This window comes from Fringilla coelebs, assembly GCF_963513975.1.
Source record: "Fringilla coelebs genome assembly, chromosome: 14".
Taxonomy (NCBI): Eukaryota; Metazoa; Chordata; class Aves; order Passeriformes; family Fringillidae; genus Fringilla; species Fringilla coelebs.
In genome coordinates, this window is record NC_140040.1 from 2364510 (window position 1) to 2382074 (window position 17565).

General features: G+C 50.6%; 2 protein-coding genes across 2 annotated transcripts; one reads left to right on the plus strand and one right to left on the minus strand.

Moving 5' to 3' along the window:
* Positions 1-2836: 2836 nt before the first annotated feature.
* On the minus strand, positions 2837-10557 carry EMC8 (ER membrane protein complex subunit 8). The gene is made up of 5 exons (XM_084215255.1): positions 10267-10557; positions 6367-6443; positions 4883-4952; positions 4324-4418; positions 2837-3659 (listed from the first exon to the last, which is right to left on the minus strand). Exons 1-5 carry the CDS (start codon positions 10462-10464, stop codon positions 3500-3502), a joined length of 600 nt encoding a protein of 199 aa, XP_084071381.1. The 5' UTR covers positions 10465-10557; the 3' UTR covers positions 2837-3499.
* A 2121-nt stretch (positions 10558-12678) lies between these two features.
* On the plus strand, positions 12679-16886 carry COX4I1 (cytochrome c oxidase subunit 4I1). Its single transcript, XM_084215011.1, has 5 exons — positions 12679-12756; positions 13476-13555; positions 14289-14456; positions 15679-15810; positions 16621-16886. The coding sequence occupies exons 2-5, from the start codon at positions 13477-13479 to the stop codon at positions 16755-16757; spliced, it is 516 nt and encodes a 171-aa protein (XP_084071137.1). The 5' UTR covers positions 12679-12756; position 13476; the 3' UTR covers positions 16758-16886.
* Positions 16887-17565: the final 679 nt, after the last annotated feature.

Sequence of the window (17565 nt, forward strand, 5' to 3'; positions counted from 1 at the left end):
CACATCTCCCCTCGAGGCCATTTTCCAGGCTGCACTCAGCCGCAAGCCCACCCCGCTAACAGCCTCCTCCATTAGCATCATCGCGGCTCTCCCTGGCAGTGCCCTCCTCCTCCGGCATCTCCAGCTCGGAGCGCAGCCATTGGGCTCGGAGCCAGGGAGCAGAGACCGGGCACTGCTTCCTGCATCTGTCACCGTCACCTCTCCTCGCCTGCCACTCGCTGGAGGAATTCTTGGGGGCAGGGGGCTGCCCCTCACGGCTGGGGTGGGCTCTGCACATCTGTCTGCTTCTGGCTCCAGCTGTGCCAGGTGATCTCTGAACCGCTCACCTGCTCCTGCATCAGCTCCAAAAGCTGGAGCTGTTACATCGCTGCTCGCTTTCCTGGGGAGGGAACATCCCAGGAGCAGACGGGAAAAGGGAAAATGCCAGCAGCAGGCTGCTTTGCTCGCTGGATGGGGAAAAATCTTCCCCAAATCCTCGTATGGACACACAGGGTGATGGGCCCAGGGAGAATGTGGGACCTGGCATTCCCTGGGAGCAGGGACCTCACCTGTGCATGCCCCAGAGCAGCTGGTCAGGGATTCCGTGGCTCCTGTCATCCATCTGCTTGTGGGGATGTTTGCCACTGTTCTGGAAAATTGGGTTGAATGGGGAAAAGAGAATCCCACAGGCTGGCAGAGCTGGGGGTGCTCACATGGGGAAGAGAAGGATCCAGAGAGAGCTCAGAGCCCTTGCAGGGCCTAAAGGGGCTCCAGGAGAGCTGGAGAGGAACAAGGGATGGAGGGACAGGACACAGGGAATGGCTTCCCACTGCCAGAGGGTGGGTTTAGATGGGAAGGAATTGTTCCCTGGGAGGGTGGGCAGGCCCTGGCACAGGTGCCCAGAGCAGCTGTGGCTGCCCCTGCATCCCTGGCAGCGCCCAGGGCCAGGACAGGGCTTGGAGCAACCTGAGATAGTGGAAGGAGTCCCTGCCCATGGCAGGGGGTGGAATGAGATGATTTTAAGATCTTTTCCCACCCAAACTATTCAGAGATTCTTTTCTCCAAGTGCTTCAGGTCATGTGGATGAGGTAAAAAGTTGGGAGTTAAAAAAACATCTGGGGAGGCAAATGCCAAATCCCCAAATTTTGGTGGATAGGGAGAAAAAAAGTTAATCCTGGAAGTCATTAAGTGCTAACAAATCAAAAGAGCAGGACACATTCCCAGTGCTGCCTTCCCAGCTCTCAGCAAGAGATGCCTTCCCCAAGATTTCCTCCCCCTGAAGTTTTAAAAGGAATTACCTTGAATTCCTGCCCTGAATCCAGAGGATCAACCAGCCAGGAAGGCAGCATTTGCTCCGGGCACATCAGCAGGAGAGGGGAACACAGCCTCCCCTGAGCCCTGCAGCTTCCTCATTCTTCCAGGAGAGCCACGGTGGCTGCCTGGATTTATGGAATTGCTGCTTTTGTCCAGCCTTCAATGCAAATAGGCCAGGGGAGATAAGATCTGCAGGTTTGTCCTCTTTGCTTAAAGCCAGCCTGGGCTTCTGCTGGTGGCAAAAACTCCTCGTTTGAAAGCAAAGAGAACATTAAAAAAAGGGGAAGACAAAGCACTAAAAGCTGCTCCCCTCCCAGCAGTGTCCCAGGTTAGTCACAGGGAATATTCCAGCAGGTTACACACTGAGCAGACAAACTGCCTAACAGGGGGAGCAGGATTAGCCTGAATTTGCATATTTATGATCAAAGCTTGATTAGGAGATGCTGTTACAAAGAACAAGAAACACATTTCCTGTGGCTCAGGAGACCCAGCAGCTCCTTCTGACAACCCCACACGAGGAATCTGGCTAAGATAAGGATCTGCCTCTGGAACAATACCTTGGATTTCAGATGGCTGTTTGTACAAAGTCCTCTTCCTGCAGCCTGGGTGCTTTGCATTCTGCTCCAGGGAAATCTTTTCCTACAGATATGGAGTGGAGCAGCCACTGGAACGTGTTATCTCACTGGTTTGGGGAGCTAAATACATGTTTTCAGTCAACAAGTGAAAACATTTCCCTCTCTGCAAGCCTGACTCAGCCTAGGGAAGGTTCTTGACTCGGTGCCAATCTCTTTGGTAATCACACCTCACCTGTTCCGCAGCAGGGAGATAAAAACCAAAATGCCCAAAGCTTCCTCTCCTCCCTCCAACCTCACCCCAAGGCCCTATGGAAATCTCACCTGGAGGGAACTCCACAGCCTGGGGGCATCCAGGGTCTATTCCCTGCTGCAAATGGGATTTTAGCCTTGCCCCATCCCTCTCCAAGACCAGGAGTAAAACTTGGGCTTATTGACTCAAAATTGTGAGGTTCTGACAATTCCATTTTGAAATAAGCCCAGGTTGGATGGGGCTTGGAGCAACCTGCTCATGGGGAAGGTGTCCCTGCCCGTGGAATGAGGTGATCTTTGAGTCCCTTCCAATCCAAAATTTGCTGTGATTTTAACACTAAGGTTGGAGACAGGCAGACATTTTGTGGATGTTTGGATCTTCCTTGTAACAACATTTCTGGACAGGAAGGGAAGGAAATCTGGAGGGATTGCTGCAGGTTGAGGCTGTGTTCAACTACAGTTAGGAGAGAGGCAACAAAGAGCTCTTCTAGGCTGGTGTAAAGCTGCATTGCCCAGGAAACTCCTCCTTGGAAATAAATATTAATGGGAAAGACAAGGCAAGCTGAACTAGGCTGTACCCAGGCTCCCTGATTCCATGTACTTGGATCATGTGGAAAATGAGATCTGTGATTAACTCCCCCCACACATGCACAAAATTAATAAAGTATTTCACTACTGTAGACTCCAGCTGCAGATTCAAACTCAGCAGTGTGCTTCCAGTCCTTTTTATAAATAATTTACTTTGGGTTTAACACATTCAAGCAGTAACTGTGCTTGCCAAGCCCGTGGAGAGCAGGAATCACCAGATTATTTGGAAATACTGCTTTAAAACTCTCTGTCATGCTAAAGCACTGCAAAACAGGTGACACATAAGCATGGAACATCCTCAGCAGTTTGCATTTTACTGTGCCAAGAGAGTTACAACCCAGGCCAGAAGAAACCATTCACCTCCCATTTGATCTATTTGCCCTTAAAATCTCTCACCTGAGGACAGGATTGATTTTTTTTTTTTTTTGGAAAGGTATTTCCAGAAATCATTAAAAAGTAACCTCTCTAAAGATTAGAAAAGCTGAAGTCGAAACTTTGGAATAGGAACAGTGGGGGCCAAGCAGAAGCAGTTCTGGTTTCCAAGGAATAGCAACATTCACTACAAGTGGGATGGTGTCCACAAGGACAGCTGGCAGCTCTTCCAGGGAATGTCACCACCAACATGCCGTGGCTTTACGGACACAGCACCGTGCCACGGGACAGGCCACTCCTCTTTAATCAGTCAGCTTTCCACACAAGGTACTGAATATTAATTCTATTTACATTCAAAAATAGCATTTTTCTCTCTTCAGTACAGAGTGGGAATGCCCATGGATTAGTCAGGAGGATCCCTCCTAGCACAGGTGCAGCACAGCTTTGTTGATCTCGGGGTTTGTCCAGTCGTTGCGGATGTCATCCAGGTGATTATCGAAATCCACCAGGGTCTCGTAGGACTTGCTGTCCAGCAGGGAGGCAGCGATGCGCTGGGCTTCGGTCCAGTCTTCACAGAAGTCACTAGGATGGAAAAGAACCAGGCAGCAATTGGAATCTTGGATGCTGAGAATTTTAAACTTTCTGTGCTTACAAGAGAACACCGCATTTGACCTGAGGCCATGGAGAAGGCTTCCAAAATTAATTGGCAGTACTGGGATTATAGGTGTGGAGTTGTGTAATAGCACAGGGTAGAAAACTTAAAGTTTGGGGTTTTAGAATATAGAAATAAATATGAAGCAAGATGGAGGTTTTAGGGTGGAGGCTGGTTGTTCTTCTTTACCTTCTTCCTTCTTCTCCATGGGTTTGGGTGATGTTTTGTAATCGGACAGAAAAGTCCGCACCGCAGGCTTCGAGGGATCAGTTATTGGGTTAAAAGGGAAAATAATTTAGGTGTCATATCTTAACTGGATAGTTTAGTCTTAAAAGACCTTGTAACAAGAGATTGTTGGCCATTTTGTGCCTTGCTGATGAAAGGCTGCAGGACTCATGGTTGTGAGACTGTTTCACTGATAAGAAATAATAATCATGAACTGAACATGAACTACCATCTCAAGTGCCTTCAATCTAGACCCAGAGAAACCGATAGGAATCACCACAGGAAAACTCTAAATTAAGCCAGGCTGCAGCATCCTCACAGGGACAGCCTGTTTTTCCCCAAAGCCCGTGGAATTCCTGGCTCACTCACACGTGGGGGTCCTTGCACCTCCACTTGTTCTCGTGCAGCTCGTACACGTGGATGGCAGGCTCCACACACTCCATGGTGAACTTAGTGTTGTCAACCTGGGGTGGGACACGGAAACAGCACCTCAGTCTCCTCCTCAGCATCCCAAGAGAGGAAATAAACCCAAAATCAGTTTGTAAAAACAGGGCATCTTACACCCACCCAGTGTTTTACCCTCCAACTGCCAAATGTAAGGTGCCAATGACCTTTGTCACAGCAGTGAGGAGGCAAAGCCCAGTTTGTGACATTAAATGTAAGAATTTAAGTTGCACGAGGTGGGTTGGAGCCAGAAATTGCTGCTTGAACACTTAGAGAAAGCCTCCAGCTCTCCTGAGGTGGCAGAGAGCTCACCACAGTCTCTGTGGATTTACACTGTACTTCACTGCTCACTGCATCTCCTCCCCAGAGCATTTTGGAGAGGAAGAGAAACTGAATTCCTCCTGAAAGCAGCCAGAGAACAGCACTTCCCTGGTCCAGCAGCAGGGTCAGAACACAGCGGGGTGGGGGGAAGGAAGTTCTTTACCATGATGAGCGCAGTGTCCGTGAAACCCTCGGCAATCCGGGAGGCCACTTTCTCTGCAACCTGGTTTGGGCTGGAGCAGAAAGGAAAAGGAACTGAGTGATGGGAGCCACCAATTTCAGCTGAAAGCAGCAGGAAATGAGCTCATGGAGATGTGAGAGTGACTCCGGGTGCTTGTAAACAGGAACAAAATAAAGGAGCTGATGCCACAGCTGACTGAAGGCTCTACAGAACTGGAGCCCAGGTGGGTTTAAGAATGGCTTTGGAATGGCACAGAATCAACACCTGGTGGTCTCCTATCTTCTTCCCCCAGACCAAAGGCTGCCCTGGCAGGCTTTTAAAAAAGAAACTGATTTTTCTCCCCAGTCTGCACTGAAAACTTGTCCAAAATCAGATAACCTCTGACAACCTTTACCACGTTTCAAAGGTGACAATCTCTATGTGGTGCCATTGACAATCTCTGTGTGGTGCCAGTTATCTTCAGAAATTAAACTGAGCTTTCAAAAAACCATCAAGTCTGTGACATTTTTTCAAACCTCAAAGAAAAAAATGCAACTTCTCCTTAAAAATGTGTGCAGCAGATTTATAAGGAAAGGACAAATAATGCTTTTATCCCTGTTAGATACCTTACAAGTCACAAGTATTCCTTATAAAACATAACTGAGTCTGAATATACATTAACAAATAACTGGAATCAGAACATCATAGACTGGTTTGGGTTGGGAGAGACCTTAAAGATCCTCTCATTCCATCCCTGTCATGGGTGGGACACCTTCCACTCTCCCAGGTTGCTCCACACCCCATCCAACCTTGGATACTTCCAGGGATGGGGCATACTACTTTAAACAAGTTGCTCTTATTTTAATTAGTCCCAATCCTGGATTTGTCCAACAGATAGAGGGAAACACATGGAATACACAGATCTAAAATTAAACTGTGGCTCCACAGGAAGGTTCCTTATTGTTTAGTGAGTCAGCCAGCAGGGAAAAAAAATGACTAATCCTGAGGAAAAGAAGTGATAAATAAGAGCTATCACTGCCTGACTGACATCATCTTCCACTTCTTTACCACATAAAAAACTGCTCCGAAAAAACTCAGCGACGATGAAGAAATTTAGAAAGAATCAGGTCACTCCTGACTTTCCATAAGATCCTGGGAGTTGCCAGACTTTCCAAGATCCATACTGCACGAGCAAACACTCTGCAGATTTTGGCTTTTTCCCTGACAACTGCAATTCAAGAAGCTGGCACTCGTTCAAAGAGTGGCCTTTTATAGCAGCCACCGGAGGAGAGCAGGGATTCTGCAAAGCCAGGACTTTCTGCACCTGACCAAAGGCCACATCCCGCAGCCCCACGGAGACAATGTGGAAGCAGCTGACAGTTGTCAGAGTGAATCACACACGCCTGATTTATGGGGATGATTGCTGCTGGCAGAGTCCAAGGTACGAGCTAAAAGAGCAAACAGAAGGAAATATTGGCCCAACACACCTGGCATCTTTCACGCGTTCGTTCGCCTGGTAATATCCAGCTATCACGTAGCTGTTCTCCTTGCACCAGGAATCAATCTGGAAAAGAAATGGCAACAATGAATCCTAGGGGAAAAAACCCTCCAGGATCAAGGGAAAAAAAAAAAACCAACCCAGGATGAAGGAAATCTCACGGCTGTCCTGTAAATAAAGCAGTGTTGCTCCATCTCTGCCACGGGGTTCTTGAAATAAATCCATATTTCTGTCTGGTTGTGGGAGTGCTCACAGTTGGGCTGATTGAGCTGGGATGGAGAAACCCAACAGAGCATTTGGAGGATGATGGGAAGTATTAACCAAATGGAGCAAAAGAGCAAGGAGCTGTCTCAGTCAAAGCCTGGCCTAAATCCCAGTGACAGGACAATTAAACTCAGCCTGGAGAGGGTTTGGGTCTCACCCACCAAGGGCTGGGACAATTTTCTGTCAGAGTTCACCTGCCAAGGCAGTTTAGAGATTGCTGCCCTGTCCTTGCAGAAATGTTTTATTTCTAATGCCCCATTTCTAGGGGAAAATGCCACCATTTGGGGCCTTCATTAGAAAATCAAAGCTTGAGGTGAAAGGTGAATGTGGGGCAGAAGTTTGTCCCATTTAGCAGCTTTTCAACTGAGATAAAATTGCTTTCCTTTGAGAGTTCTTCCTTATTTGACATTTCTATGTAAATGCTTAACCCAGATGTACTTTTGGCAAATAATTTAGACAATTTTTGATTTACACAAGTACAAAACTTAGGTATTTTTGTTGGTTGTTGCTTTTTAATTAAAAGGGTTTAAACTGTTGGTTGTTGCTTTTTAATTAAATGGGTTTAAACACTGCTGCTCTTGCTGCTTTAAACTGGAGCTGAATTCCTCCTGCTGAGTCTGACTTTGAAAATATCTATCTATATATATATACATGGTATCTATATATATATGATGCTTTTTATTAGAATTGAGGGTATCAAGTCAGCAAAATACAAAGACAGAAGGGGAGGAAGCAGCTCGAATTTTCCTTTGCAGTCCCTAGAGAGCACGGCCTCAAAAAACCCTGCCCAGCTCTATTAAAAAGGCCTCCAAAAATACATCTGGTGCTGACCTGTGGCATCCTGGGAGTCAAATCAATCTCATTTTCAGCAATAATTATTGTATTAGACTGCAGAGCCAACCAAACAAAGCAGCCATGTGAATAATCCAAGGGATGACACGGATTTAAGTGATAAAAAAAAAAAAGCTGTGCAGCCCTGCAAGAGCTGCTGTTTCAATTCCAAACCCATTTTGAGGGCTTAGGACTCTGGTTTTAATTGTTAGTGGTTTGAAAGCTTGGCATTAGAGCCAGCAGCCCAGGCAGTAAAATTAATAATAATTATTAAAAAAAACCCAACTCCATCCATTTAAAAATTAAAAACCGCAGTCCTAAATCCATTTTTGCTCCCTACCAAAATTGTCTTGAAAAGAAAGAAGAGAATGATTTTAAGTTCTCACTTTCCTGACTGGTAATTAAAAATTGCTTCTGCATAAAATAAAGGGGGAAAAAACAATCTCATTTTGAAATGAGAGCTGTTTCCAGCTGTAATTTCCAAATCCAGCACCGTTCCCACACGTATCCTACAGCAATTAGTTCCTGTTAGAAATATTATAAATATTTTTAATGTTGGAAATATTTTTAATGGTAGAAATATTTTTAGTATTAGGAATATTTTCAATGTTAGAAATATTTTTAATGGTAGAAATATTTTTAGCCACATCCAGTCCTGCCAAGGAAAAATCCAAAGTGGTTTTGGTTTGCTGCAGCCACCAGGGCTGGAAAACCCTGGGAGAAGGAGGAGGAGAAGGAGGAGGAGAAGGAGGAGGAAAAGGAGGAGGAAGAGGAGGAGGAGGAGGAGCTGAGTGCCGTTCCAGGAGAGGGAAGTGCTTCTTGGTTTCTCCTTTTTGAAGCTGTGGTTGTAAAACCACATCAATTAGCAGAGAAATTCAGAGGCTTGAGTGCAACTTAATTCACTTTTTCTTTATGACTCTGGCTTGGGAAAGGATCTCAGAGTGCAAATGAAACACAGGAGCTGCTGCTCTGCCCTCTGGAGCTCGGAATCTCGGGAAATCAGAGGATCCTGGAATGTCCTGACCTGGGAGGGACCCTCAAGGATCATCAATCCAACACCCCAAAATCCCTCCCTGTGCCTGGCAGCGCTGTCCAAACGCTCCTGGAGCTCTGGGACCTTGGCAATGTGAACATTCCCTGGGGAATTCAGTGCCCAACCACTCTCTGGAGGCGCTGTTTGGGGTTTTGGGGGTTTATACATTCCTTGGACCCCCCGTAAAGTTTGAGGAGGCAAAGTCTTAAAGTTTGGAAGTCCCTGCTCTATCTTCTATATTTTGGCTCCCATCCCATTCTGGGATGACTCAGGGCAGGGAAGAGGAGGTGGAACTTGTGGGGTTGGTTCTAAAACCTCTCCCACAGGGCCACCCTCGACCAAGAATCAGCAATAACTGAGCCTGGAAAGAAGCAGATCCCACTAAATCCTGCCACAGCTCTGAAATCCTTTAGGAAGGAAGCTGCTTTGCTACAAAAATGGAGTTTAAGCACCCTGATCTCCCTGATTTATTCTGGATCCACACGCCAGCTTGTACAGAAGGTGTGGAATCACCTCCTTCCAACCTTTTCCATGAGAAAATCCAATTTTCACAGCTGCTCTGACAGCATTTACTGCTACCTTTGCCTTTATTTAAACCCAGAACAGCAGCAAAAGGCCCTGGGCTCTTGTAAAATTCTGTTTTTTAAAGGATCACAGCAGTGGCTGGGAACCACACACAGCCCTAATTATTGTGGGAAACACCAGGAGTTTCCAATCTTTACTGTTTTGTACCAAAAACTGGGAGTAAGTAAGTAAAATCCTGCCATTGCTTTCGCCCTGGGATAATTTTCTTCCTGCAGATGTTGCAAGAAATGGGATTTATTTCCTAATAATCTGATCCTGCTCAAAGATCTACACCAAAAAGCTGCACTGTAGGCCTAAAGTTTACCAAAATTCACTGCCACAAACCCTGTGGAAAGACATTTAATCCCGATTTAATGAAAACACACAGCGCTCTGCTACTCCCACACTGCTGTAAATATATTTCAAATTATAATTTTTGGGTGTTTTATGGTGAAACTAAGTGGTCAGGGCTCAGGCTCAGCTCCTGTCCTGTGCCTCTGGCTGCATTTCATCATTTCCAGGCTCCACAAAGATGTCAACATTGCCATGGCATCATCTCAGATGGAAAAAACTGGAATTTATTTCCGAGTAACTGGAATTTGTTTCCAAATAAAATCTTTACTGGGATGAAAAACACTGAGGGAAACATTAAAGACGATTCTGGAGGAACCAGAAATTTGTTCTTTTTAATGGTATCAAAAAGGGATGGATCTTCTTTTGCTCACAATTATGGGATGGTTTGGGTTGGAGGGGACCTTTAACTCATCCCATTCCAACTTCCACTGTCCCAGGCTGCTCCAAGCCCTGTCCAGCCTGGCCTTGGGCACTGCCAGGGATCCAGGGGCAGCCACAGCTGCTCTGGGCATCTGTGCCAGGGCCTGCCCACTCTCACGGGGAACAATTCCTTCCCAAAATCCCATCTAAATCCATTCTCTGGCAGTGGGAACCATTCCCTGTGTCCTGTCCCTCCATCCCTTGTCCCCTGGAGCTCTTCTGGAGCCCCTTTAGGCCCTGCAAAGGCTCTGAGCTGTCCCTGGATCCTTCTCCTCTCCGTGTGAGCACCCCCAGCTCTCCCAGCAGAATTCCCCGAATTTTTGGAGCATTTCCACACCCTGCCCTGCCCGGCACCTCCCTGCACCCCCCAAACCCCAGCCAGCACCCCTCCGCACACCCCTCACCCCTGCGGGAACACCTCACCAGGGTCAGGGCCACCTCCAGCATGGGGGCGAGCGCCAGCGTGCCGTGGAAGAGCGGGATGCAATCCACGAACAGCGCGGGCTGCGGCGGCCGCGGCGCCGGCGGCCGCTCGGCCACCAGCAGCCCGTTGACGGCGCAGTGCGGGTACTTGGCGCCGTGCAGCACCATCTTGCAGTAAGCCTGGGTGGTCAGCTTCATGGCGCCCAGCCCCGGCCCCGGTGCGGCCCGGTGCGGCCCGCTCCGGCCCCGCTCCGCGCCGAGCGCCGCTCCCCGCCCGCCGCACAGCGCCGCCGGCTGTCGGCAAGCGCCGCCAAGCGCGGCCGGCTTTGCGACAGCGATTTGGGGGGGATTTGGGGTGTGGGGAGGATGCCGAAAATGCGGGAGAATCCCAAAAATCTGTGGGATGGGGCTGCGGGGTGAGCGGGGTGAGGGAGAGCGCGGAGGGCTGGGGGCCGGCGGTGCCGGCGGTGCCGCGGGACCACACCGGGGAAAAGCTCTGGGGTCGTGGGGTGGGAAATGATCTCTGGGATCGTCGTGTGGGAAAAACCTCTGGGATTGTCGGGTGGGAAAAGATCTCTGGGGTCATCGTGGGGGAAAAACCTGAGGGGAAAGATCTCTGGGGTCATCGTGTGGGAAAAAGCTCTGGGAAAAGATCTATGGGGTCATCGTGTGGGAAAAACCTCTGGGAAAAGATCTATGGGATCATTGAGTGGGAAAAACCTCTGGGAAAAGATCTCTGGGATCATTGAGGGGGAAAAACCTGAGGGGAAAGATCTCTGGGGTCATCGTGTGGGAAAAAGCTCTGGGAAAAGATCTCTGGGATCATTGAGTGGGAAAAACCTCTGGGAAAAGATCTATGGGAAAAGATCTCTGGGATCATTGAGGGGGAAAAACCTGAGGGGAAAGATCTCTGGGGTCATCGTGTGGGAAAAAGCTCTGGGAAAAGATCTCTGGGATCATTGAGTGGGAAAAACCTCTGGGAAAAGATCTCTGGGGTCATCGTGTGGGAAAAACCTCTGGGAAAAGGTCTATGGGAAAAGATCTCTGGGATCATGAGATGGGAAAAACCTCTGGGAAAATATCTATGGGGTCATTGTGTGGGAAAACCTCTGGGAAAAGATCTCTGGGATCATTGGGTGGGAAAAACCTCTGGGATTGTCGGGTGGGAAAAAGATGTCTGGGGTCATCGTGTGGGAAAACTTCTGGGAAAAGATCTCTGGGGTCATTTGGTGGGAAAAACCTCTGGGATCGTTGGGTTGGAAAAGATCTCTGGGATCATTGGGTGGGAAAGACCTGTGGCATCATCATGTGGGAAAGGATCTCTGGGATTGTCGGGTTGGAAAGGATCTCCGGGATGATCCAGTCCAGCCTGTGGCCCATCACCTCCATGTCGCCATGAATTACAGGATGGTTCGGGTTGGAAGAGCCTTAAAGATCCTCCATTCCCACCCCGACACCTCTCCCTGTCCCAGGCTGCTCCAGGCCTGGCCTCGGGCACTTCAAGGGAAGCAGCATCCCAAATAATAAAGGATAAAGGGTTTCTGTACAAAAGGCACCACCCCAAATGACTCCAGTGATTCCTCGGCCGCGTCTGTCCCCGGCTGGCACACGGATCCCCCTCGGTGCTTTTCCATCCTGGGCTCCAAACCTCCAACCCTGTGCCAAATTCTGGGCTCCTCACGGGACCTTGAGGGGCTGGAGCGTGTCCAGGGAAGGGAACAGAGCTGGGATGGGGCTGGGGAATCCTGAGGGAGCTGGGAAGGGCTGGGGAATCCTGAGGGAGCTGGAAAAGGCTGGGGAATCCTGAGGGAGCTGGGAAGGGGCTGGAGAATCCTGAGGGAGCTGGGAAGGGGCTGGGGAATCCTGAGGGAGCTGGGAAGGGCTGGAGAATCCTGAGGGAGCTGGGAAAGGGCTGGAGAATCCTGAGGGAGCTGGGAAAGGGCTGGAGAATCCTGAGGGAGCTGAGGGGGCTCAGCCTGGAGAAAAGGAGGCTCAGGGGGGCCCTCCTGGCTCTGCACAGCTCCTGCCAGGAGGGGACAGGTCCCAGGAACAGGGACAGGTCCCAGGAACAGGGACAGGAGCAGAGGGAAAGGCCTCAGGCTGGGCCAGGGCAGGCTCAGCTCGGACAGCAGCAGGAATTTCCCCATGGAAAGGGGGGTCAGGGATGGGAACTGCCCAGGGAGGGTTGGAGTGCCCTTCCCTGGAGGTGTCCCGGGAATTCCTGAGGTGGCACCCAGTGCTCTGGGCTGGGGACAAGGTGGGGATGGGGCACAGCTGGGCTCGCTGATCCCGGAGCTCTTTTCCACCCTCAGACATCCCGGGATTTTGGGAAGCCGGGATAAACCTCCAGCGGCGGTCCGCCCGCATCCCATCAGCCCCCGCGCGGGGCCGCTCTGGCCCGGCCCGCTCGCTGCCCCGCGCTCCCGGCGTGCCCAGCGCTTCCGGCCGCGGCTCCTTCCGGTCCCGCCAGCCGTAGAGGACGGTCGCCAGGTCGTGGGGCCGGGCCGGGCCGGGCGGAGCGCGGGGACGGGCGGGGAGCGGGCTGGGAGGGGGAACGGAGTCCCCCCGCCATCCCTATCCACGGCCGGGGTGGCGCGGCAGCGCGGGTTGGGGGTTGCGCGTTGTGGGGAGGGCTGTGAGGGGGCAGCGCTGCGACCCCTCCGGCGGGGTCCGTGTGGGGTTCTGTCACCGGTGTCGCGACATGTCGGGCGGGACTGAGGTGACATGCAGGGAGGGCGAGGTCGGGGCAGACAGCGGGTCCTGGCGTGAGCTTGGACGTTTTTGGGCTGGGCTGGGGTCAGCGGAGGACCCGGAATCCCGTGTGGGTGGGAATGCCTTGTCAGCATCCCGCCCTTCCCTGGGATGCTCCCTGCTCAGGGGTCGCTGCAGTGCCTCTGAGATGTGTTTGGGGCTTCAGGAATGGTTTATTTGGAATAACAGCGTCCTAGAAGGGTGGTTTAAATAAGGCAATGTCCTTTGCTTCCAGTGCAGGAGGCTCGGGTTAAAAACAGCGAGTGAAAGGCTCATCCAGGTCGGTTTAGTGGGAGAATATCCCACTAAATCTCCTCTGCAGCATGGAGTAGTGTGCTGCCCTCTGGAGAAGGAGCAGGAAATCTTTAGGCTGTATTTTTTTTTTTTTTTTAATATATGCTCGTGGGAAATGTTCTTATTTCACCTTGGGCACTGACTGTTGCTGCCTGGCCCTGCAGGATGTTGGCTTCCAGAGTGTTCAGCCTGGTCGGGAGGAGATCCATCTCCACCTCCCTGTGCCTCAGGGCACATGGACACGGTGGGTCTGGGTGGGGGGAAATAAAGCACAGCCTGGAGGGGGGAGCACAGAAATCCGGCCTGGGTGAGGGGAGGGTGGGGATGGAGGGAGCCTGGGGAGGTGGCAGGAATGACAATCAGGGCATCATCCAGGTGGGAGAAAGCTGCAAGGTCACCGAGTCCCAGCTGTGCCCCATCCCCACCTTGTCCCCAGCCCAGAGCACTGGGTGCCACCTCAAGAATTCCTGGGACACCTCCAGGGATGGGCACTCCAACCCTCCCTGGGCAGTTCCCATCCCTGACCCCCCTTTCCATGGGGAAATTCCTGCTGCTGTCCGAGCTGAGCCTGCCCTGGCCCAGCCTGAGGCCGTTCCCTCTGCTCCTGTCCCTGTTCCTGGGACCTGTCCCCTCCTGGCAGGAGCTGTGCAGAGCCAGGAGGGCCCCCTGAGCCTCCTTTCCTTCCCTCAGCTGCCCCTGGATCCCTGGCAATGCCCAAGGCCAGGCCTGGAGTCCTGGCAGAGTGGGAACTGTCCCTGCCCACGGCAGGGCATGGAGTGGGATGGCCTTTAAGACCCTTCCCAGTCCATCCCAAACCCTCCTGTAATTCCGTGTTTATGCTGCTAGAGCAGCATTCCTCCTGAGCCCTTCCACCTCCCTCCTGCTCTGCTGTGCTGGCACTTGTGACCAGTCAGAGCTGCTTGTGAGCAGTGTCCCTGGCTGTGTGTGTCACCCCTGTCCCTGTGTCCTGCCCTCAGCTGGCGTGGTCAAGGCTGAGGATTACACCCTGCCGGTGTACGTGGACCGCCGGGACGTGCCCCTGCCCGAGGTGGCCTTTGTGCGGGACCTGTCAGCGCAGCAGCGGGCGCTCAAGGAGAAGGAGAAGGCGTCCTGGAGCGCCCTGTCGGCGGATGAGAAGGTGGAATGTAGGTGTGGGGGGCTCTGAGGGACCCCCCAGGCAGCCACAGCACGGTTTCCATCTCCTGTGGGTGGAGTGGGTTGGGTGGGAAGGGAGCTTGAAGATCATGTCATTCCACCATCTCCAAGCCCTGTCCAGCCTTGGGCACTGCCAGGGGTCCAGGGATCTCTGGGCAACCTGTGCCAGGGCCTGCCCACCCTCACAGGGAACAATTCCTTCCCAAAATCCCACCTAAACCCACTCAGCTCAAGCCATTTCCTTTGTTTTGGCACTCCAGGCCCTTGTCAAGTCTTTAGACAGCTTTTTGTTCCATGCCATGCTTGGAACAGCTCTTAATCCTTGTTTTTCCCTGTGTCTGTGAGCAGAGCTGATCCATGAAGGAATTTTCTGAATTATGATGGAGCTCCTTGTGTGCTCCATGGTTTTTATACTCAAGATCTTTGGTGCTGTTACAGAACATGCAATGCCCCTGCTGTGGCTTCTGTTCCATATCTGAGGTCACATTCAGCCATTCCTTCCTCTTCCAGAAACCAAATAATCATAATAATAAAAAATAGCTTTATTTCTTGATTCCCATCTGCTTTCAGCCAGCCAGGAAAAAAAATCTCTTCAGGATAACACCGTGCCATTGTCAGTCCAGCTGGGTGAAGTGAGCCCCAAACACAAACATGGATTTGAATGTTAATAACCACTCACCTTGGCATGAACCAAATTCCAGCTAATGAAAGTTCCCCCTGGATATTTTGACTTGCAAATAAAATTGCCTCATCTTTTCTAACTGCTCTCGTGGTATGAAGGGAGAACCTGGGAAAGGTTTAAAACTTATTTGAGGAATTGCTCCAGATTTTCTGTTGCTTTGGATTTTAAATTCCTATGGATTTCAGTGGCAGCTGAGCTTGAAACATTCCTTTTGGAATTATTTGTGCTAGGAAGCTTTGGGGTCAGTAACCACACTGGGAATTGGAGGGGAGGAAGGAGAACTCCCAGTTTTCCTTCTTTCAGGTCTACACTGCAACTTGTGCCCAACTTTAGGATAATCTGTAAAATGGAGACTAAAATTGATCTGGGTGTGAAACAACTGATTGGCTTTGGTGTGTGCCAAACCTAATTTAACATCCATCCCCTTTGGGGCAGCCTCAGCCTTCATTCACCTCCCTCTGCAGAGTTCTGATCACCTGCAAACCCCAGGAAAAGTTAAAAGAGAGGATTTGATCCTTTTTTTTCCCCAGTGTATCGGATAAAATTCAAAGAGACCTACGCAGAGATGAAGAAAGGGACAAACGAGTGGAAAACCGTCCTGGGGGGAGTTCTGTTCTTCCTTGGTCTCACTGGAGTCATCCTCATCTGGCAGAAGCACTTCAGTAAGTAACTCTTCCATGGAGAGTAGGATCAGGAGATGCCTGATGGAAATTCTGTGGGGCCAGGATGGTTTATGGAACAGCCAGAACAGGGACCTGCAGCAGGAGCTGTCTGTTAGTCCCTGAAAACTGCATCCTGGAGCTGTCTCTTGTGGGGATATAGCAGAAATATTCAGGAAGCTGACTCAGAGAAATTTGGGAGGACAGGAAATGGAAGGGAGTGAGTGGTGAGATTCCTGATCCCAGAGCTTCCCCTCTTTTGCTGCCTTGTGTAGTGAACATTTGGGTTTCTGCCACGTTTGGCTGCCTTCCCAGTTAAGGATTCAGCCTCCAGGGAGCCTCCAGCTGCCGGGAGGCAGAGCAGCAGTTAAAGGAGCTGCTCCCAGCCTTGAGGCTCCCAAAAATAGGAAAGCAGGAAGCTGTTATCTTGGTGATGGAGAAAACCACTGGAGAATCCATGTGGGAGTGTGGTTTGAGCTGGATGCTGCAGATGATGCATGCAGGGAGTGGAGGTTTGAACAGATCACAGAATCACAGGCTGGTTTGGGTTGGGAGGGATCCTGAAGATGATTGCATTTCACCTCCATCCATGGCCAGGGACACTTCCCACTGTCCCAGGTTTCTCCAAACCCCATCCAGCCTGGCCTTGGACACTTCCAAGAGTGAGGCAGCCACAGCTTCTCTGGGCAGCCTGCTCCAGTGGGATGACTTCAGGGGGAAAAAAACCCTTTTATTAGCAAAACTTAGCCCAAAATTCCCAACTTGCTGACGTGGCATGAGGACATAACTCCATAATTCCCTCCCATCCTGCAGTGTACGGCCCTGTCCCTCACACCTTCTCTGATGAGTGGCTGTCAGCTCAGACCAAGAGGATGTTGGACATGAGGGTTAACCCCGTGCAGGGCATCACAGCCCAGTGGGATTTTGACAACAACGAATGGAAGAAATAAAGCAACTCAGTGGAACCTGCTCTGCTTGAATATGAAATGATTCCATCACCCGTGTGTGACCTCGTTGCTTGTTGTACTGGAACACCCTCTCCACCTCCAGAAATGCTAATAAATGTCTGGTTAACTTGAGGGCTGCCTGTTGATGGTCTCTGCATGGGTTTCTTGGGGTGGGGCATTGGGTTCCTGAACAAGATTTGCTGCTTGGATTAATGTTTTCATGGCTAAGAAAGCTGCTGCCGAATTTCTCCCTTAGCTGAGCAGGCATCTCCTGGACCCTGCAGGTTTTTAACAGCTTTTAGTCCCCGTTTTTCCCAGTGTCTCTGTGAGCAGAGCTGATCCATGAAGGAATTTTCTGAATTATGATGGAGCTCCTTGTGTGCCCACACGTGGGCATCCATGGTTTTTATTCCCAAGAACTTTGGTCCCTCTGATCCCTGCCCTTCTGAAGCCTAAACCAAGCTTGGACTTAAGTTTGCTCTTTTCCTGATGGGGCAGAAAACCATCAGGAAATTGATGTTGTGGTTTAGGAGCTGTGGTGGGCTGTTGCTGGCCCCTCTTTCCCTTCCACTCAGAAATTTGGGAAGGTTTTTAAAGTGAGGTTATCTGGTGGGAATTAAGCAGTGAGCTCCCCTTCCTACGTCTGAAAAATCCCTTAAGTGATAAATTTATCTCTGGGGTGCTGAGAAGGATGAGGGTGACAATCCCAGGCTGGTGATGGCTGGAATTCTGCTTTTCCCTGCCTTTTGCACAGCCCCTGCTGTGGTGCTGACCTGGGTGAGGGACATGGAGCTGCCAGGGTTGGTGCCTG